The sequence below is a fragment of the Ranitomeya imitator genome, chromosome 2 (assembly GCF_032444005.1).
Source record: "Ranitomeya imitator isolate aRanImi1 chromosome 2, aRanImi1.pri, whole genome shotgun sequence".
Lineage (NCBI taxonomy): Eukaryota > Metazoa > Chordata > Amphibia > Anura > Dendrobatidae > Ranitomeya > Ranitomeya imitator.
The window spans coordinates 176,969,137-176,993,897 of record NC_091283.1 but is presented as its reverse complement, the minus strand read 5'-3'; the positions used below and the strand labels follow the sequence as shown (position 1 = coordinate 176,993,897).

Sequence of the window (24,761 nt, the reverse complement as noted above, 5' to 3'; positions counted from 1 at the left end):
CCTGAGGAGGAAATCTTATGCTGCTGTTATGCTGTGTTCTGGAGGAAAAGAGAAGAATAAAATACAGTTAAAGCTTACTCTTTCTTAAATTCCTTACACCGTGTGGACATTACAGACCCCACCTCTCTGCAGGTTGTATTTGGTATAGGACCCCACCTCTCTGCAGGTTGTATTTGATATAGGACCCCACCTCTCCGCAGGTAGTATTTGATATAGGACCAAACCTCTCTGCAGGTTGTATTTGGTATAGGACCCCACCTCTCTGCAGGTTGTATTTGGTATAGGACCCCACCTCTCTGCAGGTTGTATTTGATATAGGACCCCACCTCTCTGCAGGTTGTATTTGATATAGGACCCCACCTCTCTGCAGGTTGTATTAGATATAGGACCCCACCTCTCTGCAGGTTGTATTTGATATAGGACCCCACCTCTCTGCAGTTTGTAATTGAAATAGGACCCCACCTCTCTGCAGGTTGTATTTGATATAGGACCCCACCTCTCTGCAGGTTGTATTTGATATAGGACCCCACCTCTCTGCAAGTTGTATTTGCTATAGGACCCCACCTCTGTGCAGGTTGTATTTGGTATAGGACCCCATCTCTCTGCAGGTTGTATTTGGTATAGGACCCCACCTCTCTGCAGGTTGTATTTGATATAGGACCCCATTTCTCTGCAGGTTGTATTTGGTATAGGACCCCACCTCTCTGCATGTTGTATTTGGTATAGGACCCCACCTCTCTGCAGGTTGTATTTCGTATAGGACCCCACCTCTCTGCAGGTTGTATTTGGTATAGGACCCCACCTTTCTGCAGGTTGTATTTGGTATAGGACCCCACCTCTCTGCAGGTTGTATTTGGTATAGGACCCCACCTCTCTGCAGGTTGTATTTCGTATAGGACCCCACCTCTCTGCAGGTTGTATTTGGTATAGGACCCCACCTCTCTGCAGGTTGTAATTGATATAGGACCCCACCTCTCTGCAGGTTGTATTTCATATATAGGACCCCACCTCTCTGCAGGTTGTATTTCGTATAGGACCCCACCTCTCTGCAGGTTGTATTTGGTATAGGACCCCACCTCTCTGCAGGTTGTAATTGATATAGGACCCCACCTCTCTGCAGGTTGTATTTGATATAGGACCCCACCTCTCTGCAGGTTGTAATTGATATAGGACCCCACCTCTCTGCAGGTTGTATTTGGTATAGGACCCCACCTCTCTGCAGGTTGTATTTGATATAGGACCCCACCCCTCTGCAGGTTGTATTTGATATAGGACCCCACCTCTCTGCAGGTTGTATTTGATATAGGACCACACCTCTCTGCAGTTTGTATTTGATATAGGACCCCACCTCTCTGCAGGTTGTATTTGATATAGGACCCCACCTCTCTGCAGGTTGTATTTGATATAGGACCACACCTCTCTGCAGTTTGTATTTGATATAGGACCCCACCTCTCTGCAGGTTGTATTTGATATAGGACCCCACCTCTCTGCAGTTTGTATTTGATATAGGACCCCACCTCTCTGCAGGTTGTATTTGATATAGGACCCCACCTCTCTGCAGGTTGTATTTGATATAGGACCCCACCTCTCTGCAGGTTGTATTTGATATAGGACCCCACCTCTCTGCAGGTTGTATTTGATATAGGACCACACCTCTCTGCAGTTTGTATTTGATATAGGACCCCACCTCTCTGCAGGTTGTATTTGATATAGGACCCCACCTCTCTGCAGGTTGTATTTGATATAGGACCACACCTCTCTGCAGTTTGTATTTGATATAGGACCCCACCTCTCTGCAGGTTGTATTTGATATAGGACCCCACCTCTCTGCAGGTTGTATTTGGTATTGCAGCTCAGCTTCATTCACTCCAATGGAGCAGAGCTGTAATATCACGAACAAACCATGGATAGGTCTGTAACCATTTCTGAAAAAAAAAAAAACAGCCATTGTTTCTAAGAGTAGACAACCCCTTTAAGATAATACAGCCATTGTTCAACATTTTAGAGCTTTTTGTATCGGACATGGCTAGTTACATTCAACCATACGTTAGTAAGATGAAGTGAGATGGGCGTCTGTGCTATAGAGGAAGGCCCTGGGGCGGCTTTTAGACCATTGGAGAGAGAGGAAGACCAGATCACGATGGCCCAATTTTCTATTTTTTTGAGACTGTGAGAACCTCCCCATAGAACTTGTGTGAGTACCCCATCATTTAGGGCCTCTACTGATGGGGGAGGTGAACCAGTCCATGGCTTGTGGATGTGGTTGGTGCTATGGTAGCCCCTCTCCACTACATACGCCCCTTCTCACTCTAGTCATGGTTGTCACATCACATGGGAATGAGGCCACATGAGGAAAAGCTGAGCGTGAGTGATGATGGGGGTTATCATTGTGTTGCGTGACAAAGCATGATTAGGAAATGCATGCACACCCATCAAGCAAAAAAAAAAGAAAGAATGCAAATCCATACACCAGCACAGGCACAAAACAGTGGCCATATTGTTTAGCGCCAAGCCAAGCAATGGGATACAAGCAAGCTCTCTTCCACAAGAGGCTGCGGATGGCCCTACTATCCGGTGTCGGTTGGCCGGTACCTGGATCTGTAATCTGAACACTACTCATCCCCTGAATAGTAGATAGCGTGGATGGAATTGCAGAATGTGAGATATTCAACGCCACGCTATCTAGATTTCCAAGCCATAATAGCAATCCTAAACCTTAAATGACTCATGTCGGGTTGTCTCACCAAGCTAGCCGCTATCCAAGCGCGCTGCTAGGGCACATGTCCGCCATAAGAGGTCTGCTAGGGGCATCTTGCATAAACCAGAGCAAAGAGTACCTAAATATCAGCCATAGGCATGTCATCTAAAATTATCTTAAAAAGTGGTGGGTTTGTCTGCAGAGCAGCGCTCCCCACTCACTTGTATAGGGCCATACTGCAGCTAGCTGCACGGTCAAGTGACCATAGCACTGCTGCGCAGGAGCAAACTAGTAAGGTTGAATTTGGACGTTGATGAAACGTGGTCCATGTATAGACTGCCATTTCCAGTCTCCACCATGAATGCCTGTAGGACTGGCGAGTTCGGGTCAAGAGTCCCATATCCGATCCTGAAACTGGGACTCCAGAATTCGGCCTGTATTTGTTGCAACTCTATACTAGCCTTGAACACTTTATACTCTGCGGGGTCTCTAAAGGGAGGATCATCTGCTAGCTCTATGCCAACACTTTACGAGATGGGAGAAGAGGTCCACTAGGTTTCTTAGATTACAAAAAAAGCCTATCATGAATATGGAATAGTTGAGTCGCAACCCAAAACAGTTGTCACTAAGCTGAAAATAGAAAGAAGACATGATGAGGACTTCACTGATGATTTTTTTTTTACAATTTCCCTTTAAGAAAAAAACAATTTTTTTTAATGAAAATATGTGGCAGATATAATCCATATTCATCATATTTATATTGTAATTAGCCAAAAGTCAGCAATACACCCAAGGTGACAGACCACCATTACGTGGATGGAGTCTAAAGCTGGATTTGCAGGGAATGTCTGGTTATTATGCTAATATTAGGATGGCCCCCAGGTTAATCATGGAACATCATGACCTGAATCACGATGCAAGCGGTTATAATTCTGGTCTTAAACGCAGGTTAATAGAAGGAAAGGAACAGTAGGAAAGGAGATGAGGACACACAGGAGCTGGGGGACTGAACACGAGGAGACAGTGCATCTGGGCCTGCGCAGAGTCAATTTAAAGAGACAGTCCCCCCTTTTAATGTAGCCCTGACCATATGTTCTTATGATTCATCGCAGAAGACCATGTGAGGTAAACTGAGGATACGTTCCGCACACACATATACATTGCCAGAATCATCTATTACTCCAGATGTTACCCATTTACTTGTAAGTCCTTGATTGTCCTCTTCTATGACATACGGTATATCTGACTCTGGGAAAGCTAGGCAAAAATAGGGTCCGTCACCCAGCTTTTCAGAAAGGAAAACCTATCTATAGGTATACTTGGAATATTCAAGTCTCCTTAAACCAGACACTTGGGAGGAGTGATTAAACTCCACTTCTTTTGGGTTCTTAAAATAAGACTGATATGATATAGGAAGAAGATGTGAATTTCTAGAAAGGGTCCCTTTAAAAAAGACTGGGCACTGGGTCAAAAGTGGCCAGGCCTTTCCTCTTATTTTTTTTTAATGGTTCCAGAGATATAGACCTTTTTATTTTCTGGTAATTTTTATGGGGGCGTATCTCACAGGGTAATTATGCAGAGCAGCCTAAAGACACGACCCTGAGGATCCTGTGAGTCATGCTCCCCTTGCGAAGACAATATTATTAAATAAAAAGGCTCATATCTCTGGAACCATATGGCAGATTGGGGAAAAAAAGAGAAAAGCAGAATACTCAGGGGAGCAGTGTGCATAAAGTAACAGTAAAAACTGCGCACTTTTGACCCAGTGAAAGATCCGCATGGTCAAAGCTGTGATGGCAACCATAGTGTTTACCGCCCAGCTTTCTTAGAAACAGTCCAAGAACTTGGTCAATGCATATAGGGTGATGGGAACGTCTGCCTGTAGCTGCCCGGATGCACTTCCTCCATGTTGTGCTTTCAGCCGCTGCCTGACTACTCACCAGGATCTCATCCTGCACAGGGTAACCATAGCAACAGCAGCAGAGCGGACAGGAGAGATGGGAGCAGAAGAAGAGGGATATACATTACTAGCAGCGCGGGTGCAGAACCAATTATGAGTCGCTGCATATTCCACAGCCCGTGCATGACATGCCCATCGTCCGGCTCACTCTCACCTCGCACACACGGACACACTCGCCAAGCCTGCGGTCCATGATGTGTTTGCACTGTAAATGGCCGCAGCTTAATGACATGGTCAGCCTGACACTGATAAGTGATATTACCCGAAAAGGCCTCAAAGTTCTATATTATACCACAGATACAGGAAAAAATAAAGACACCACCACAGCTCAATCAAGACGTCTATTGGTTAAGTAAAACATGGGGTCATATTAAAGGACTTTTGTGATTTATACGGATAAAGGACTCTTCTTGTCAATTTAAAAGAAGGCTCTGCCATGCGTATGGAAAGCTTAATTCCAAAGTTATTGCATTTCTTATATAAGTGATCTGTTTTAAATCAGAAGAGGGGCACTGTTACATTGGTATCTAAGGAAAATCTTTATTATGTCAATGGTGAAAGATGGTACTGCATTTAAAAGGGATCTGTCACTTGCCATAAATATGTGGTTTTCTTACCTGGTGTAATTGTGGCTGTTCTCTTGAATCCGGCGCTGTTTTTCTTTTGTTCCTGCGCCTCTCCATTCCTGAGATAAGGCCCCATCTTCCCTTTATGTAAATCTAGCCTTGTTAGCTAAGTGGGCGTGCTCATAAACTATTCTTTTTGATGGGCACGCCCCCTTAGCTTCAAAGCCCAGATTTATATAGATGGAAAAGGAGGCCATATCTCAGGAACCGAGGGGCACAGGAAGAAAAGAAAAACAATGCTGGATTCAGGACAACATCAGCATTTAGATTAGGTCAAAAAATTACATATTTCTGTCGAGTGACAGGTCCTCTTTAAAGTTTGCTTATTTCCCCTATATACCCCTATACTATGGGTGGTAATTTGCGCCATACAGCCCCTAATTGAATGTTAGAAACACACAACAGGGAAGTAGTAAGTAAAATATAGGAAAGGGATACTGGACTAAGGGTCTTTCCTGCAATGGAGGGATAAAGAAGTTTCATATCATCCTGACTTGCAATGAGGTTAGTGAGGTGGTGCAGGAATGGCATCATCACCTGGCACAATGGAGCAGACCAAGGCTCTGGCTTGGGAGTCTTTATTCAGCCAAGAGTATATAAGTAGGGTCCATTTTTTTGCAATGGGAGCCCAAGATCTCATTGGGGCATTATAAGGAAAGGTTGATTTGTAAGGGAAGTCTTCCAATATACCCAGTGCACACTTTATCTATGGTCTAATGGATGAGAACAGGCCGTGCATCTGCTGTGAGATTCGGACATCCATACATTAGGATATATCTTATCCTCACCTGGTTTCCGGAGGCTTTTTTCTTATTCATTTGGCTGCTCCTCTGCTGCGCACTACAAGGAAAAGCACACGATCTGGTTACCTGTCCCTGCAAACCTGTCACGGACCGAGGACCCTTCAACCAAATGAATGGATGGCGGGAATCATATGTACAGGTGTTTTATCTGAAGCCTTTGATTTTGCCATTGGTAGAATGTGATTGTCTGATTAGTTGGACAGTCAGTTCCACGGAGCAGAAAAATCATTTTTTTTAGAATTTCGATAATGCTCTTGCTTCCTAAAGTCTTATCTCATAACTTTGAGGTTGATCATCTACAGAACTCCACCAATCATCCTCCAATCTGTCCCTGCCACATGACAGCCAAGTAGTGTTGTCAGCAGCTACCTTGGAGTCTGCGTAGGAAATACTCCAGATGATGGTAGTGCTGGCTGCAGGCTAGGCGGAGAGTGGCATAGATATCAGAAGAGTGAGCTTTAAAGGGACTCTGTCAGCACACAATGACTGTTCAAACCAAGCACAGATGCTTGGTGCATCATGGCGGAGCCAATCATTTAAGTGCACCGCCCCACCTAATTGTTTTCCCTCTATCTCTGCCTTTCTCTGGCCCTATGAAGTCAGTGGGGGTGGAGAGAGAAATCAAGAAGGAGGGAAGGTGCACTTAAATGATTGGCCTCACCATAATGCACCGAGTGCCTGTGCTTGGTTTGAACAGTCATTCTGCGCTGATAGTATTGAGGGGCTGTGGATGGGCAGATTCTCAACTTTATTTGTAACTGATTTACAAGGGAAGGAAAGCAGGACCCAAGGGAAGGAGAAGGAAAAAGGATGGAAGAAAGAAAGCATGAAGGATGGAAGGTAGAAATGATAGAAACGTGGAAGAAGGAAGAAAGAAAGGCATGGAAGAAGAATGTAAAGATGAAGAGGGGAAGAAAGAAAAGTAGCTAGGAAAGGAAGAATAAAGGCACAAAAGGAAATAACGAAGGAAAGTAAAAGGGGATGAATGACAAAAGGAAGGAAGAAACAAGAAATACGAGAGGAAATAAAGTGTTGGACGATAGAGACAATATAAGGAAATAAGAAATGGAGGAGGGAAGAAATAGAAAAAGAAAGAAAAAAGGAGGGAAGGAAGGAAAAAAAGAAAGTCGAGAGAAGTGGGAAGACTAAAAGGAGAAGGGAAGGTGGAGGTAAATAAGGGACAAAGAGCAAGAAGATTGAGGTGGGAAGGGATGGATGAGGGAAGGCAGAAATTGAAAGAAAAAGGGAAAATAAGTCATGAAGGGTAGGATAACTAAAGGGAGAAGGGAAGGAGGAAAAAGGGAGGAATACATTTAAGAGAAAAAAGAAAAAAGATAGGATGAGAAATAGGAAGAAAGGGAAGGAAAAAAAGAAGAAAGAAAAGAAATGATAGATGAAGGCAGAAAGAAAAAGCAGAAAGGAGAGATGGAAGAAAGGAGAGGTTGAAAGGAAAATAAGAAGAAAAGGAACCAAGAAAGAGTGTAGAGGTGTAGAGGTGGTGGTAGTGAAGAAGGGGAGTCATTAGCAGTGATAACTATAACATTGCACATTATGAAGAATATAGAATTAGGGGACGAGGTAGAAGGCTCCAGAGTGCCAGTGACTGGTAATTACTGTCCCTTCTCTTTGCGCACTTGTGTTATGCTCAGTTACTACAGCTGCAGTCTTACTTAGCAAAGCCAATGAAATCTTCATGGTTTGTGTTCATGTAGGAGAGTTCAATGTCAATCAGCAGCATGACCTGTGTGGAGAGAGGAGAGCAGACAGAAATGAATGCGGACGCACCACAACTTATCGCATCATGTCCTGAGTAGTATGCGGTATTGTTAGGACAGTGCGGGTGCACCTTGAGTCATGGATGTGTCCTATGGGAACACATACCGCAGGAAGAGAACCTAGGCTGGAGTGATTAACCAAAATTGTCAAAGTTTACCCAATCAGACTCTAGCTAACATGGTCAGCAAGAATATCCCAAATAGCACCCAGTTCAGACAAGTTCCCCTCCTCCCATCCCCAAATAGCACCCAGTTCAGACATGCATCCCTCCTCCCATCCCCAAATAGCACCCAGTTCAGACAAGTATCCCCCAAACCCATCCCCAAATAGCACCCAGTTCAGACAAGCATCCCTCCTCCCATCCCCAAATAGCACCCAGTACAGACAAGCATCCCTCCTCCCATCCCGAGTTTCTCACCTGTTCTTTAGTGCGCCCTTCTCTCTCCCGGATGTGCGTAGTCACAATTCTCTCCATCTCCTCCCGAAGATGGGGGTACTGACTTAGCTGTGGAAAGAAGCACAGATCGGTGTGGGACAAAGGTTCTCATACACAGAAAAGTCAATGAAGATGGAAGCCGTAAATCTAAAAGTACTGGTAATCCTACCAAACCCAGGACCTACAGAGGAAGATTCTAATTTGGGGCACTCATGAAGACTTTGGCCCAACCCTACTTCCCCATGGGCACCCTACATAAGCCCCATAAGCCGAGTAGATCACTTTCTAAGGTCAGTTATGAAGGCATGTACCAAAATGTACTAGCTGGGTCCATGGGGCTGCCCACTAGTGGAGGCCCATTTTGATTTTTCCTTTTCAGCCCTCTCCTTTACGTCTGGGTCTTGCTTTCTGCTTATGTTCAAATTTTGGATAAAATAAAGGATATTCCCGCTTAGGTCTTTTCTGCCCAATAAGTAACACTTTCCTCTAAAGCCCAATGAGTAGAGGTGACTATGCCCAGCAATAATCTTTGTCCCCAGGAATTGTTTTGTGATATTTTGGGATTTCTTTTAAGGTTATTGTGATTTCCTGCTGAAATTCCCAGGCTCTCATAACATGGCTTCCTGTTTCCTAGAGGGGAAGCCAAGATGTACAAAAACTGGAATCCATATTATTAAGGAAATCCCGGAAATCTTCCCTTTAGGGACAGCACAAACTTTACAACATGCTCATCTATGCAGCGGCAATCCCTGCTCCCAATTATCCAGACAGGGCTGTCAACTATAATCAAAGAACAGTTCATCTCACTTATATAATGGAAACAAAATTCTATGCAAGCTCAGAAACAGAAAAAAGGCTGCTCTAGAGAATTACAAAAATAATAGATTTATTGATTGAAAAAAATGCCATTTAATGTAACTGAGATTTTTTTTGGAGAAGGTACTGTTGACTAAATTGACCCCATAGTTGGGCATAATTTGGGGAAAATTGGGTAGGTGGCCCCTGATATACCCTGCTGATTTGCATAATTGCCAACAATCCCGCCAACTAGTCTGCAGGAAGGATGTGGCATGGCTAAACGACATCCAAAGTGGTAATTTGGGGGAGTCACCTGGCTCTTCAGGGTCATGTTCCTGATCCTTCTCTGTGGACGAGGACTAATCATCCCAAATTTGGTAAGTATGATATTGAGAGCACAGCTAAATAATTTTTGCAAATTAATGGAAATATGCAAAGTATGCAAAGTGGGCATTGGGCATCCCAAATCAGTTTGGCCAAATATTTCACCAATGGATGGTGGAGACCCACAACAAGATTTTCCACCTTCATAGGGTGAAGGAATTGGTCTCATGATCTTGTCACCCTTCTTTCCCACAAGGGTAAAGGAAAACATTGTTTTTGTCCTTGGATGGGATAGCCAACATAGTATGGACCATTACCAAGAAGTACATCCATTTTTTTTTTTTTTCAGAAGGGGCCACTATGTACAGTGGACCAAATCTAGACATTGACCTTCCAACTATTTAGCCAAGGAGATCACGGCATCTGTCCATTATTTTCATGGTTCCCAAAATAAACAGGACATTGTATTAAAGGGCGATTTTTATTAATTAAATGCATATATTTTGTGCCAAAAAAATATTTATTTTTTACTCATTCTGCACTGATTCTGCAAACAGCCATGATCATGACCTGTGGAAACAAAGAGCCAGTAAAAAAAAAAGGTTGCAAAATTTTTAATGGAACCCAATTGCAAAAATGATTTCCAGCCCCAAATACATGCATTTAAATAATAATAAAAAAAGAACCCAAAAGCATTTATTTCCTTTGGGTCTTTAAAAATTGGTTTTTAAATGGCATTTCTTTAGAAGGTGAAAGGGATAAGAAAAACGGCGCTGCATGCAGAGAAGACCATGAAATCCACAAGCAACAAGCACAGAAAATGCACCGCACTACACAGACCATAGACGTTAACACATACAACAGTGCCGATACCTATGGAGTATGGAGATTTTCAAGGGCAGGTACAATCAAATCTATCATCTATTGCGTTTTCTATATGGCATGGGTCTAGGGGGTCCATTATTGGGCTAAGCTGATCTTTGAAGGCTCTATTCACTTCTGCACAATATAGAATTGTTGCATATTACAGTTTTTGGGGATGGTGGACCATAGGACTTGGGTGGTAGGTTGCAAAATGATAAAGTTGTCTGAGCCTGCCCCTGCAAATCAGACATAAATGGAGCCACCTTGAGCATGAATCATATCATCAGCATGCATCATTCATAAACTGCACACAGTCCTTCTACCCCCCTATAAAAATCATTTTCCTAAGCTTTAGCAAGAGGACGACCTACAAAGAACCACGGCCCCGATCCACCACAAACATTTAGTTCTTCATCCTGTTTGAAGCCAGAGAGGTCTATGACATACTATATGTACCCATATAATAAGATATTGAGGGCTCTAAGGTTTTCTAAACTTTTGCAAATTTTGGTAAATAATTAGCAATTTCCTATTGGCAGGTTATGAACACCTTTTTTAATAAAAATAAATTCCACATTTTCCTAATTAACATTTTTTTTTTCGGGATGTAGAACCTTTGTATGGCTTTAGGATATAATGATGCAAATCTTTCTCCCTGCGGCCACCACTAGGAGGCACACAAGAGCTTATTTCACACTTAATAGTAAAACCGTATGCGACATGCTCCCCCTAGTGGTGGCTGAGGGCAGCCATTATTTTATCATTTTACCTAATTGATATCTCCCATTAGGTGCAATGCAGTTGAAAAAGGGATAAACTTTAAGCTCATATTGATCACCCTCCCAATAAAGTGTTGACTATATGAGCACTATACATAATTATTCTTCGGCCTGCGGACATTAATATCGAAAATGCACGCTTCCTTAAAGAAGGAAAATCAAATTCACTGTTAGCAAATGTATCCTGCTCCCAGGATTATCGGATTCTGCATTGCTCTTAAGCTGTCTTTTTATTATTTTTATTACTGCTTTTCTGCGGGGACGACAGGTACAGACTCTATTCTTACCCGTCGCGGGGACATTATGTTATATGCTTCATGCTGGAGAATTAATGGGAAATATGTTCCCATTATTATGTTCCAGCCGGCAGAGTACAAGATCTGAGCATTGAAAATCTCCGTATTTAAGGATCAATAATCTCACGTTCCATTAGCTGAAAAGTCCCTACAGAGTGCAGAGAATGGAGGCCATACCTGACCAAGCTCTGCATCCCGGGGTAGGCACATTTTCGGCGCAGTCGAGTCAGATCCTTTATACCCTTTTATTGGCATCTTGTAATGCGATGGCAAACCGCTGGGATATGCTCTCACATTGTGATGAACGGGGGTCCGACCTCTGCAGAACATTGCTCCCACCCCAATGTAAAAAGAACTAAACTTTTCTTTTTTGTTTTCACTTTTACACTAGAAATGTAATACTGAGACTTTTTGGAGTAAGGTCGATGTCTTTTATTAGGGGAAAATAGGGGCTAAAGTGTGCTTTACCAAGTGCAGAGATCTGTCCTCCATTACTGGAGAACATATCTCCCAACTACAGAGATTGCAGTGATACAGCCACATATAGAGCGCTGTGCGCACCCAGCTCCCGCACTTCTCTCACTATGAAGACTCCCTGCTATGAATGACCAGACTGAACTTGATTCCAAAGTTCGTTTCGGCTACCAGGACTGTAGCTGAACTTTAGCCAGGACCCAAACCCCATTGAAAACAATGGGGACCTGAACTTTTGAGCTGGAAAATTGTTTGGCGCTCTCTTTCTCTCTCCCTCTTCTCCTCCCCCCGGAACTCCAAACATTGCAATGGACTTCCGGGAGAAGTTCATGTTCGGCGATTGGCAACGAACACTAACTTTTAAGTTCAAGTTCGCTCATCTATACTCCCTATGTGACTGCAGACTAGCGAATCCTCACAGTGCGCACAGGGAGCGGGCAGTCACGTGACCATAAGTATGTTGCTGAATATTGAGCAAGGCCGTACACGTCTAGGCAGTCATCCACTCCTGATGCCGGCATTGGAGAATCCTGACAGCACGCACTGTACACATTGTGAGGATTCACAAGTCTGCAGTCACATAGAGTGACAGCAGACTTGTGCTCCAAGCCTGGATAACCCCTTTAATTAAAAATATGCACAATATGCATGCCATAAGGCAAAACTACTGCCAACATTTAAGTATTTCTCGTTTGGCATTTCCGCCCAAGCTTTAACTCCCTGGCTGACTTCTTGAGATGTTGCTTCAGTATTGCCACATAATCTTCTTTTCTCATGATGCCATCTATTTTGTGAAGTGCACCAGTCCCTCCTGCAGCAAAACAACCCCACAGCATGATGCGGCCACCTCCGTGTTTCACAGTTGGGATGATGTTCTTAGGCTTCCAAGCTTCTCTCTTTTTCTTCCAAACATAACAATGGTCATAATGCCCAAAAAGCTCAATTTTAGTTCCATCAGACCACAGGACATGTCTCCAAACTTTAAGGTCTTTGTTCCTGTGTGCATTTGCAAACATTAATCTGGCTTTTTATGTTTCTTTTGGAGTAATGTCTTCTAACTGAAAGAGTGTCCTTTCAGCTCATGTTGATACAGTAGTCGTTTCACTGTGTATATTGACACAATCTTACCAGTTTCCATCATCATCTTCACAAGGTCTTTTGCTTTTGTCCTTGTGTTGATATGCACATGTCAGACCAAAGCACGTTCATCTCTGGGACACAGAACCCGTCTCCTTCCTGAGCGGTATGATGGCTGAAGATTCCCTTCTTGTTTGTACTTGCGCATAATTGTTTGTACATATGAACGAGGCACCTTCAAGTATCTTGAAATTGTACCCAAGGATGAGCCAGACTTGTGCAAGTTTACAGTTCTCATCCTGATATCTTGATTTCTTGAGACTTTCCCTTTTTTTCTACACAAAGAAGCAGTGTGCTTCAGGTGTGCATTAAAATACATCCACAGGTGTGTCTAATTAACTCAGATGTTGCCAAAAAAAACTATCAGTAGCTTCCAAACACATGACATCATCATATGGGCAGCCCAGAATTGTTTAAAGACATATCAATTTCAATGTATGTAAACTTTTGACTTTGCAGTAAGTAATAAAAATGCCTTAAAACATTCTCTCTCTCATTATTCTGGCATGTCCCATGTCCTAACCTGGGAAAATGTAATAAAGTTAAAAAATATATATAATGTGTAAAAATATTTAAAAAATAATATCCCCAAATAAATAAATACAATTTTAAATAAATATTTTACCAATAAATCCATTTTTTGTGCAAATAATAATAAAAAACAATAAAAGTACACATATTTGGTATCGCCACGTCCATAACGACCCGACCTATAAAACTGTCCCACTAGTTAACCCCTTTAGTGAACACCATTAAAAAAAGAAAAAAAAAAGGCAAAAAAAATGCTTTATCATCATACCGCCAAGCAAAAAGTGGAATAACACGCGATCAAAAAGACAGATATAAATAACCATGGTACCGCTGAAAACGTCCTCTTGTCCCGCAATAAACAAGCTGCCATACAGCATCATCAGCGAAAAAATAACAGTTATAGCTCTCAGAATAAAGCGATGCAAAAATAATTATTTTTTCTATAAAATAGTTTTTATTGTATAAAAGCGCCAAAACATAAAAAAAATATAAATGAGGTATCGCTGTAATCGTACTGACCTGAAGAATAAAACTGCTTTATCAATTTTACCACACGCGGAACGGTATAAAGGCCCCTATCCCAAAAGAAATTCATGAATTGCTGTTTTTTGTTCATTCTGCCTCACAAAAACCGGAATAAAAAGCGATCAAAAAATGTCATGTGCCCGAAAATGGTACCAGTACAAATGTCAACTTGTCCCGCAAAAAAGAAGACCTCACATGACTCTGTGGGCCAAAATATAGAAAAATTATAGCTCTCAAAATGTGGTGATGCAAAAACTATTTTTTTGCAATAAAAAGCGTGTTTTAGTGTGACAGCTGCCAAACATAAAAACCCACTATAAATCGTAAATCAAACCCCCCTTTATCACCCTAGTTAGAGAAAAATAATAAAATGAAAAATATATATTTATTTCAATTTTCCCATTAGGGTTAGGGTTAGGGCTAAAGTTAGGGTTAGGGTTGGGGCTAAAGTTAGGGTTGGGGCTAGAGTTGGGATTAGAGTTTGGATTACGTTTACGGTTGGGATTAGGTTTAGGGTTGAGATTAGGGTTGGGATTAGGGTTAGGGATGTGGTTAGGGTTATGGTTAGGGTTGGGATTAAGGTTAGGGGTGTGGTTAGGGTTATGGTTAGGGTTGGGACTAGGGTTAAGGGTGTGTTGGGGTTAGGGTTGGCGTTAGAATTGGGGGGTTTCAACTGTTTTAGGCACATCAGCGGGGTCTCCAAATGCGACATGGCGTCCGATTTCAATTCCAGCCAATTCTGCATTGAAAAAGTAAAAACAGTGCTCCTTCCGTTCCGAGCTCTTCCAAACAGTGTTTTACCCCCACATATGGGGTATCATCGCAGTCAGGATAAATTGGACAACAACTTTTGCAGTCCAATTTCTCCTGTTACCCTTGTGAAAATAAAAAATTTGGGGGCTAAAATATCATTTTTGTGGGGAAAAAAATATTTTTTATTTTCACGGCTCTGCGTTATAAACTTTAGTGAAACACTTGGGGGTTCAAAGTTCTCACAACACATCTATATAAGTTCCTTGGGGGTCTAGTTTCCAATATGGGGTCACTTGTGCGGGGTTTCTACTGTTTAGGTACATCAGGGGCTCTGCAAACGCAACATGATGCCCACAGAATATTCCATCAAAGTCTGCATTCCAAAACTGCGCTCCTTCCCTTCCGAGCTCTGCCATGAGCCCAAACTGTGGTTTCCCCCCCCCCCCCCCCACATATGGGGTATCAGCGTACTCAGGACAAATTGTACAACAACTTTTGCATTCCAATTCTCCTGTTACCCTTGTGAAAACAAAAATTTGGGAGCTAAAATATGTTTGTGGGGAAAAAAAGATTTGTTATTTTTACGGCTCTACATTATAAACTTCTGTGAAGCATTTGGGGGTTCAAAGTTCTCACCACACATCTAGATAAGTTCTTTAGGGGGTCTACTTTCCAAAATGGTGTAACTTGTGGGGGTTTTCCACTGTTTAGGCACATCAGGGGCTCTCCAAATGTGACATGGCATCCGATCTCAATTCCAGCCAATTTTGCATTGAAAAGTCAAACGGCTCTCCTTCCTTTACGAGCTTTGCCGTGCACCTAAACAGTGGTTTACCCCCACATATGGGGTATCAGCATACTCAGTACAAATTGCACAACTTTTGGCGTCCATTTGGGGTCTCCTGTTACCCTTGGTAAAATAAAACAAATTGGATCTGAAGTAATTTTTTTATGAAAAAAAGTTAAATGTTCATTTTTTTTAAACATTCCAAAAATTCCTGTTAAGCAGCTGAAGGGTTAATAAACTTTTTGAATGTGGCTTTGAGCACCTTGAGGGGTGCAGTTTTTAGAATGGTGTCACACTTGGGTATTTTCTATCCTATAGATGCCCTCAAAGTGACTTCAAATGTGATGTGGTCCCTAAAAAAATGGTTTTGCAAAATTTGATGAAAAAATGAGAAATCACTGGTCAACCTTTAACCTTTATAACTTCCTAACAAAAAAAAATTTGGGTTCCAAAATTGTGCTGATGTAAATTAGACATGTGGGAAATGTTATTTATTAACTATTTTGTGCGACATAACTCTCTAATTTAAGGCCATAAAAATTAAAAGTTGGACAATTGCAAAATTTTCAATATTTTCGCCAAATTTTCATTTTTTCACAAAAAAACGCAAGTCATATAGTGGAAATTTTACTGCTATCATAAAGCACAATATGTCATGAGAAAACAGTATCAAAATCAGTGGGATCCATTGAAGCGTTCCAGAGTTGTTACCTCATAAAAGGACAGTGGTCAGAATTGTAAAAATTGGCCCGGTCAGAAAGGTGAAAACAGGGGTTAATAATTATGGTAATCCTAATTTACCTAAAACAGGAAAGGATTATTCTGATTTCATGTCAGATATTGAGACAATCAGGCAGATGTGTCTTTTTATATAGTAAACTTCTGGTTTCAACTTTATGAATGAGTGGTAGGAGCCTATGGTCTTCACATGGACCTCGCTGGTCAAATCAGGATTGATGAAGCCCGCCAACCACATACGTAGACTATCTGTCTGAATGAGTCCCTTCCCCGGGCTGATTTTTTTTTATTATTATTTTTTTTACCTTTTCGCAACACTTTCGGATGGTGGAGGTCACCTCACTTACTACCATATCCACACACTTCAGACTCGGCTCCTTTAGCTTCTGCACCTGCTTTTTCACAATGGCTTCAAAAGCGAGGTCAGGTGTGAAGAGTCCAGTCCTGTGCAATCAAAGGTGAACCCCAACAGGGAGGCAGGACATACATCAGGACATGGGGAAAGACAGGCAGAGAGGAAATAGGTGCAGTGAGGAAGACAGAGGGGGAAGTGGGAGAGACACGGGAGCGCAAGAAAACACAGAGAAATACATGAGGCAAAATGAAAGGCGCTGCTTAGGAGAGGGAAGGTCGGCAGCCGGTGGTAATAAAAGGGGGAAAACTTGGGGGTTGGATTTAAAAGGCTTTTCCTCTGGTACACTGCAAATAATGTCAATGAGACAGTCACAATGGTGGGATTCTCCTTCACCAAAATCTGATGGTCACCTCTTCAACCAAATTAGTGTTATGGAGACCCCCAAGTGTTACCATACTCATTTCAATGGTAAGGTTATCACCATCACTGGGAGTCTCATCTGCTGAGCAAAGTGACTGTGTGACGTATCATTGGGGTCTACCCAAACCTCTCCATCGGCCTAACCCTTCCAAGTCGTAGGGTCAAACACTGGGGCAAGGGGAATAAGGCAGACATGGACACCTTTTTTGTTGGTGCAGGACGTGACATGAGCAGTCAGCTGTCGATGTCTTGTGTATTCCTTATAAAAAAAAAAATGCCCAGCTGTACCGTGTGTGGCTTCGTCCTTTGGGGAAAAATGGGCCAAACAGTCCTGAAGGTGAATATAAATTGAGCTGGAATCTCTCCTGTACACTTGGATGCTCTGTTTGCCCGAGCATGTGTGTTTAATGGGGAAAGGGAAGCAAGCGGCAGCGAGACATCTCTGGCTTATCTCCAGTGAGAACCAAATGATTGTGCACTAAAATTCAATATGCCCGATCCTTCTTTCTCCTGTGAGGGAAGAGGCAGGAGACCCCCGTATACCTAAGATAGTCAGCCAGGTTCGAGTTCACTGACTTTAACGTGATCAGGGTCCTTTATCGGAGTAATAACAGAACATCAGAGGAAGACAAGGAGTGTAGAAGATAGAAAGAGATAGAGAAATAAATCGCTTAGAAAGTAATGACGATTGATGGAAGGAGGAAGGTAGGGATTATATCCTTGGATGACACTACTGGAAAAAGTAAGGAGGACGCTACCTCGACTACGCAAGGATTGTCTTGCATGTATCTTGCACCCGTGGAGCCTATTTTAGTGAATTCTTAGAGTTAAAAAGGGGGTGTCTGTAATTAGAAAAATGCATCCAGCATTATTATTTTTCTTGCTTTTTTACAGAAACACTTACTCTTCTTCAGAGGTTGTGTCTTCAGGATAAAGTGCAATACCGGTCACTACCAAAGGAGAAGAATGGCGCTATTTTGGGAGGACTATAAAACAACCATTTTTTATAATCATAGACAACCCCTTTAGACCAGTATATACTCTGACTATTCAGAATACCCCTCAACGCACACATATTCTCATACACTCACAATACCGGTGGCTTTACGGCCCTTTTTATATTATACGTAGTCCATGCACATGGTCAAAAATGTAGACTATAGCATGCTCAAGAAGAAGCGACGCAGCCATTCAGAAGGTCTGCGCTTTCTGATTGACTGTGTCCTCCGGTCATGCTGAGGTTGGGGTGTCACACGTGATGGGAGCGGTGCAGAGTCCGGCGCCCGGTCCAGAAGGGTTACCTTCTTGGTGCACTGTCTAACGGTACTGATTAGCTCGGAAATGACCATGTCCACACATTTCAGGCACGGCTCTTTGATCTTCTTCACTTGCTTCTTGACGATGGTTTCAAAGGCCATGTCAGGTGTGAAGAGCCCAGTTCTAAACACCCGACGGAGTGAGGCAGGTAATAAGGAGAATATACAGCGTTACCTGCAAGTCGGCAATGTCATGAGCTCAGGGGGTTAACAATCTAGCTAATAAGGCAATGCCACTGGTAGCCACAAGGCAGCTTGGCTATATGTAGGATCCAGGCGGAGGTAAAAGCCTAATTGGTGAATAATTTGGGGTTGAGGTGTGTATCATGATGTTCTGCAGCAGTTGAAGTGTGCATCATGAGGCTATGCAGCAGCTTAGGTGTGTATTATGGGGTTCTTCAGCAGCTGAGGTATGTATTATGATGTGTGTATTATGTTCTGTGGCACCTGAGTTGTATATTATGATGTTCTGTAGCAGCTGAGGTGTGTATTATAATGTTCTGCAGCAGCTGAGGTGTGTATTATGATGTTCTGCAGCGGCTGAGGTGTGTATTATGATTTTCTGCAGCGGCTGAGGTGTGTATTATGATGTTCTGCAGCGGAGGTGTGTATTATGATGTTCTGCAGAGGCTGAGGTGTGTATTATATTCTGCAGCGGCTGAGGTGTGTTTTATGATGTTCTGCAGCAGCTGAGGTGTGTATCATTATGTTGTGTGGTAGCTGTGAGATATGATGTTCTGCAGCAGCTGAGGGTCCTCTGTGATATTTGGCACAGGGGATGGCACTTAAAGCAAAAGCAGTCTGTGACAGACCTCTTCTGCAGCGGCGGATTAGCAGCGGCTCTGTGGTGCCGCTCATCTTAGTGTAATGGTCTGGTTCTGACATAGGGATGTGCCGATTATACAGATATTACTATTTATATGTGTGATATGTGATTGTGGGAACACTACGATCTGTACATCTGCCTTATTCTCCCAGTGGCTGCGCCTACGATTCTAGGAAGGGTGAGGCATCATAGTCTAGAGGATTATTCATAGGTATCATCAGTGGGGTGGGTAAGGATGAGATCCTACATGGGGAGGGGGCTACAGAGTACAAAGCGCAATAATGCTAATACACGTGCCACGCCACGCCATTCCCCATGCTGTACGTGCCTTATGCCGTGGATGTTCTTGATAGCGTAGCTGATCTCTCGTCTCAAATCCTTCTCATCAAACTCCATCTGCACCAAGAGAAGGGATTTTAGCGGATCAGGAAATCCCGGTACAAATATCCTGCAGACGACAATTCACCATCCACAGGTCAGACAGTAATTCATACCTTCACCAGCTCAAAAGGAAAGCGTTCATGGAAGATTCGATTGATCCTCGCACCACCGGAGAGCTCATAAGTATCAATTTGGTCCCCAGAGCCTTCAATACGTTTCTCAAAGTCGACGGCAAACTGCTGCACCATCCTAAAAAGATGAAAAAGTTGGTGATGGACATAGGCTAAACTTCTGGATTAAGACTATTTAGAGATGATCAACAGACTGAATGGCCGCCACTTTCTATAGAGTCCAATATGTAACCTAAGACGGATCGATCACGCCAAAAACTAGAAATATAGGCTCTCTGTGTGCACGTGACACCGGAGTCCTTGTATCCTGCCAGGTTCTCGTAGCCTGACGCAAACTCAGCTCCTCTACACTATGTCCAGTATCCTGTACCCCTGCACCATTGCCTGTATCCAGTGCCACGTACCTGTGTATGTTGATATGGAAAACTGTACCTGCAAAGATTCGGTCTTCAGAAGTCATTTGATTAAAAAAGAAATATATTTAGAATAAGAGTTACAATTAAAAAAGGGAGAGGTAAAGTTAAGAGAAAAAATATACCTATAAAGAGAAATCTATGAATATGAGAGTGAGATCTCTGTATATGAACCTTTTTATCTCTTGTTTTTTACTTCTCTCTATTTAATTGAAACACTACATTCTAAAAAAAGTTGTTGTTTTTTAATTAAAATCACCTGGGAAGACCAGATCTGTGCTAGTAAGAGATGTCCATTTCAAGTGGTGGAGAATGCGGGCAAGTAATGTGACATACTGGCAAATTCTAGAATATAATAGCTGCATTCATTATTTTCCTTATCACTTTAATAAACTTGGTTCTGCTATTCCCGGATAAACTGAGCTCTACTATGTTCCTGAATTTTGCTCTGAAAAGGAACCCATCAGGTCCGTTACTAACTGTCCTGTGCTACTATAACAGCATGTATGCAGATTTGGGTATTTTGATAAGGTGTTTGCACATTAATGTTCTTAACTTGTAAAACTGAACTATTACTCTCCAGCTTCTCAAATATCTCGTCCTGCCACTGACCTTCTAATCACGCCCCTTTGGGATGATAGACAGCCCATATATAGTTATGCATACACGCTCATACTCACTATGGTAGGACCACTGACAATTGCGCACATGCACAAGATTTCCAACAGTCCTACCAAGGAGGTGAGATTATAGGATCAGTGGCAGGACTATTCAGGGAGAAAAAAAAAGAATCCACACCACTATAGTTTCTAAGCCAATCCAAAGAAAGCTGTGAGTGAATTCTGTGTTTTGTCTCTCAAGTTCCATTCCTTTTTTGTATCAGAAAAAACGTCAAGGTAGACTTGTCAAGTCTGGAAATTTATACACCACTCTAAGACCAGGTTCATATGAGCGTATAGAGGACAGCTGAAGAACCAACCTACTGTTTGTAAATTGCTCATGACCAACAGTCTACGATGACTTCTTCCCAATAGGAAGAATATTAGTGGATCCAAATTAAATTAATGCAAGGTAGAAATCTACTGTAATAAGCTATGCCATGTACTAGAGAAATGGGAAATGTCTCATCCGAAGAAACTTCAGGAGACATTAACGAAGAACAGAACTCACTGGAGAAGAGCCTTGGTTTTACGAGCCGGGTCATCTGGACGGAAATTCTTGTACTCTTCCACTTCCTTCTCAATGGACAAGAGTTGACTCTGCAGCTTATTTCGCAGCCCCGGTAGAGTGTCCCGAATGTGGTTGGTCAGTTGCTATTGGACCAAAAAAAAGTTGATTAGTTGTCCCTTGGTCAAATGATTATATCCCAACCAGAAGGGCAGATTGCATCCAAGACAAGCAAGAGAAAGTTAAACACATAAACAACTACAGGACAAATGATCAATAACCAATTCTAGTTTAATATATTCACCGTCCACCTCAGGAGGTCATCGACGTATCCAAGCATAGTTACCTGATTGAGAGTTCTTTGTAAGTGCGGGGTCCCCATGCGCTCAGCAAGATGTCGATAAGATGGGTGTGAAAGAAAGAACTTCCTTTCAGCCGCTAAAGCAGCTTGGATATCCTTCTTGCCATCTATGTCTTTCTGGCTTCTGTTCACCACGCCAATGTAACCTGTCATAGACAACAGCAATGACTTGGGGGAATAGATCACCGACGACGCCTATGGCTTAAAGGCAATGTGAACTCAGAAAATGATCTATCAATCAAATTTTTATGTTGATTGCAATTCTTTAAAAAAAAAGTTTATTATTTCATTTTTTCTTATATATATTATTGACAGAATCTCTGTTCACAACACCTTTGAATTAGCATTTGCTCTTAGAATCTCTGTTCACAAAACCTTTGAATTAGCATTTGCTCTTAACCCTGCTGTTCTGTTGGTCAAAAATGACCGACTTTGAACTTCAATATTCTTTAAAATATTCAAGATGCGGCTCTGAAACCCGTGGCCGACCGACCCATCCTCATTTAAGTCAATCAACCACAAGTTTCAGAACCGCATCTTGAACACCCCAAAAAATACCAAAGTTCAAAATAGGTCTCCCCAGACCGAACAGAACAGCAGGGTTAAAATATCTCTTTCCAAATATGAGGTCAGACGATCTTCATGGAACCTTTTGTTTTACCATGTTCTTGATAAACCTTGATTGTTAGCCAGTACGATCATTCTTTTGTTGAATACATAGTCCAAACTTTCTAAATGAGGAATGTTTTATACTGTTTTTCAGATTAATCTTTCCCTGTTTCTCCTTTTCTTTTACAGTTTATTTTTAATCCTCCCTTCTTTTTCTATTTTTTTTTCCTTTCCCCTTTCCCTCCTCCTTTCCCATTTCCTTTCTCTCCTTTTTCTCTCTCTCCCCTTTTTCCTCCCTCTTTAAGGCTGTGATCACACTGGGCGTTTTTAATGCAAATTTTCAGCTGTGTTTTTACAGTACCAGCTATGTCTATGAGATTTCAGAAATCTCACGCACAGAGCTTGCTTTTTAAGACATTAGTATTTTGTACATTGCATGGTTTTTTTTTGCATAATAGAGCATGTCACTTCTTTCATGTTTTTTTCAACGTTTTTTCAGCATTTTTCACCCATTGACATGAATGGGTGGTGAAAAGATGCTGAAAATCCACAACAAAAATGCAGGTATCATGTTTTGCTGCATTTTTTTGTGCCAAAACCTGATTCGGTAGAATAGGACTTGGGTTTTTTTTTGCACCAAACTTTATCAGCATGCACAAGAGAAAAATCTAGCATGCCAAAAAACAGCAAGAATGCAGCAAAAAATGCATGCAAAAACAACCAAAACCTGCTTTTTTTCTGCAGCTTCTCCAAGAGATCGGGTTTTGCAGCAGAAAAAAACTGGAAAAAAATGCCTAATGTGAACTTACCCTTACCCTGACTTTTTTCCTTGTCTTTCCCTTCCCCCTTAGATAGTTGGGGTGACAATTTACATTGTTATTAATGTTAATTTGTATTGCTCATTATATATGTTTATTATGTCTTCCCCTTTTCCCCTGTTATATGTTAAAAATCCACACAATAAAAAATATTTTAACAAAAAGAGTTTAATAAAAGGAAATTAAAAAATGCTGTAATCTGGGAAAATTTAATCATGAAGGGAGGGGTAGGAGGTGAGCTGTGACATCACTTATTGTAAATGGTGGATCCTGTGTTATCTACTGTATACAGAGGTCTTATCATTCATTGTACAGGAGGAGGAGGTGAGCTGTGACATCAACTATTGTGAATGGTGGATCCTGTGTTATCTACTGAATATAGAGGTGTTATCAGTCATTGTACAGGAGGAGGAGGTGAGCTGTGACATCACCTATTGTGAATGGTGGATCCTGTGTTACCTACTGTATAAAGGGGTATTATCAGTCACTGTACAGGAGGAGGTGAGCTGTGATATCACTTATTGTGAATGGTGGATCCCGTGTTATCTACAGTATATCGATGTGTTATCAGTCATTGTACAGGAGGAGGAGGTGAGCTGTGATATCACCTATTGTGAATGGTGGATACTGTGTTATCTACAGTATATCGATGTGTTATCAGTCATTGTACAGGAGGAGGAGGTGAGCTGTGACATCACCTATTGTGAATGATGGATCCTGTGTTATCTACTGTATATAGAGGTGTTGTAGATTGTAAGCTTGCGAGCAGGGACCTCACCCCTAATGTCACTGTTTAAATTGTCATAACTTGTACTGAATTTAGTGTCTGTACATGTCCCCGCTTAATTGTAAAGTGCTGCGGAATATGTTGGCCCTATATAAATAAAAAATTATTATAAAATTATTCAGTCATTATACAGAAAGTGGAGGAGGTGAGCTGTGACTTCACCTATTGTAAATGGTGGATCCTGTATTATCTACTGTGTATAGAGGTGTTATCAGTCATTGTACAGGAGGAGGTGAGCTGTGACATCACGTACTGTGAATGGTGGATCCTGTGTTATCTACTGTGTATAGAGGTGTTATCAGCCATTATACAGGAGGAGAAGGTGTGCTGTGACATCTCCTAATAAGATATCTACCTAGTAAGATAGGAGGAAAAGCAGTAGACCTGTCAAAATAGTTACGACCCATTAGGTAACATTAAGTTGCATGACTGTTTTATCGACTATGTATTTTTACCCTAACCCAATAAAAGATGGCTGCTCACCTCTTCGCAGGGGCAATAATTTATTTTCCAAAACATCTCTAGCATCAGTCCCTTCGTCCATCAGATCTAATTTGGTTATGACACCAATGGTGCGTTGTCCTGCAAAACAAATCAAAAAAGTCTAATAAACCGCCTACCCCAATGACCGAGCAGATTCAACATAAGACAGGATTGCCGGACCGACCTTGCGGATCCACTTCTTTGGCGATTTTCAAGGCATCAGAGTTTGCCAGATCGGAGTTAGCAGGAGATACAGCGAGAATCAGACAGTTCTCCTTGGTGACAAACTGCATGAGCATATCGCGGATCTGGGCCTCGATATCCGCAGGTTGGTCACCTACTGGGACCTTGGTCATACCCGGAAGGTCAACCAGGGTCAGGTTAAGCA

General features: G+C 42.0%; 1 protein-coding gene across 18 annotated transcripts in view; it reads right to left on the bottom strand.

Annotated features, from left to right (window-relative positions):
- DNM1 (dynamin 1) overlaps positions 1-24,761 on the bottom strand; it is a 166,107-nt gene that overhangs the window by 49,852 nt on the left and 91,494 nt on the right. For 7 of the 18 annotated variants that reach the window (XM_069748080.1, XM_069748073.1, XM_069748079.1 and 4 more), the window contains exons 4-14: positions 24,558-24,761; positions 24,374-24,472; positions 21,662-21,822; positions 21,319-21,461; positions 19,718-19,853; positions 19,552-19,619; positions 18,383-18,521; positions 8,283-8,369; positions 7,759-7,829; positions 6,074-6,125; positions 4,640-4,651 (exon numbers count right to left, since the gene is read on the bottom strand). In XM_069748080.1, coding sequence (XP_069604181.1) covers positions 4,640-4,651; positions 6,074-6,125; positions 7,759-7,829; positions 8,283-8,369; positions 18,383-18,521; positions 19,552-19,619; positions 19,718-19,853; positions 21,319-21,461; positions 21,662-21,822; positions 24,374-24,472; positions 24,558-24,761 — 1,172 coding nt within the window. Of the gene's footprint in view, positions 1-4,639; positions 4,652-6,073; positions 6,126-7,758; positions 7,830-8,282; positions 8,370-16,611; positions 16,751-18,382; positions 18,522-19,551; positions 19,620-19,717; positions 19,854-21,318; positions 21,462-21,661; positions 21,823-24,373; positions 24,473-24,557 lie in introns of all 18 variants that reach the window. The other 11 variants (XM_069748084.1, XM_069748077.1, XM_069748083.1 and 8 more) reach the window with 3 other exon arrangements.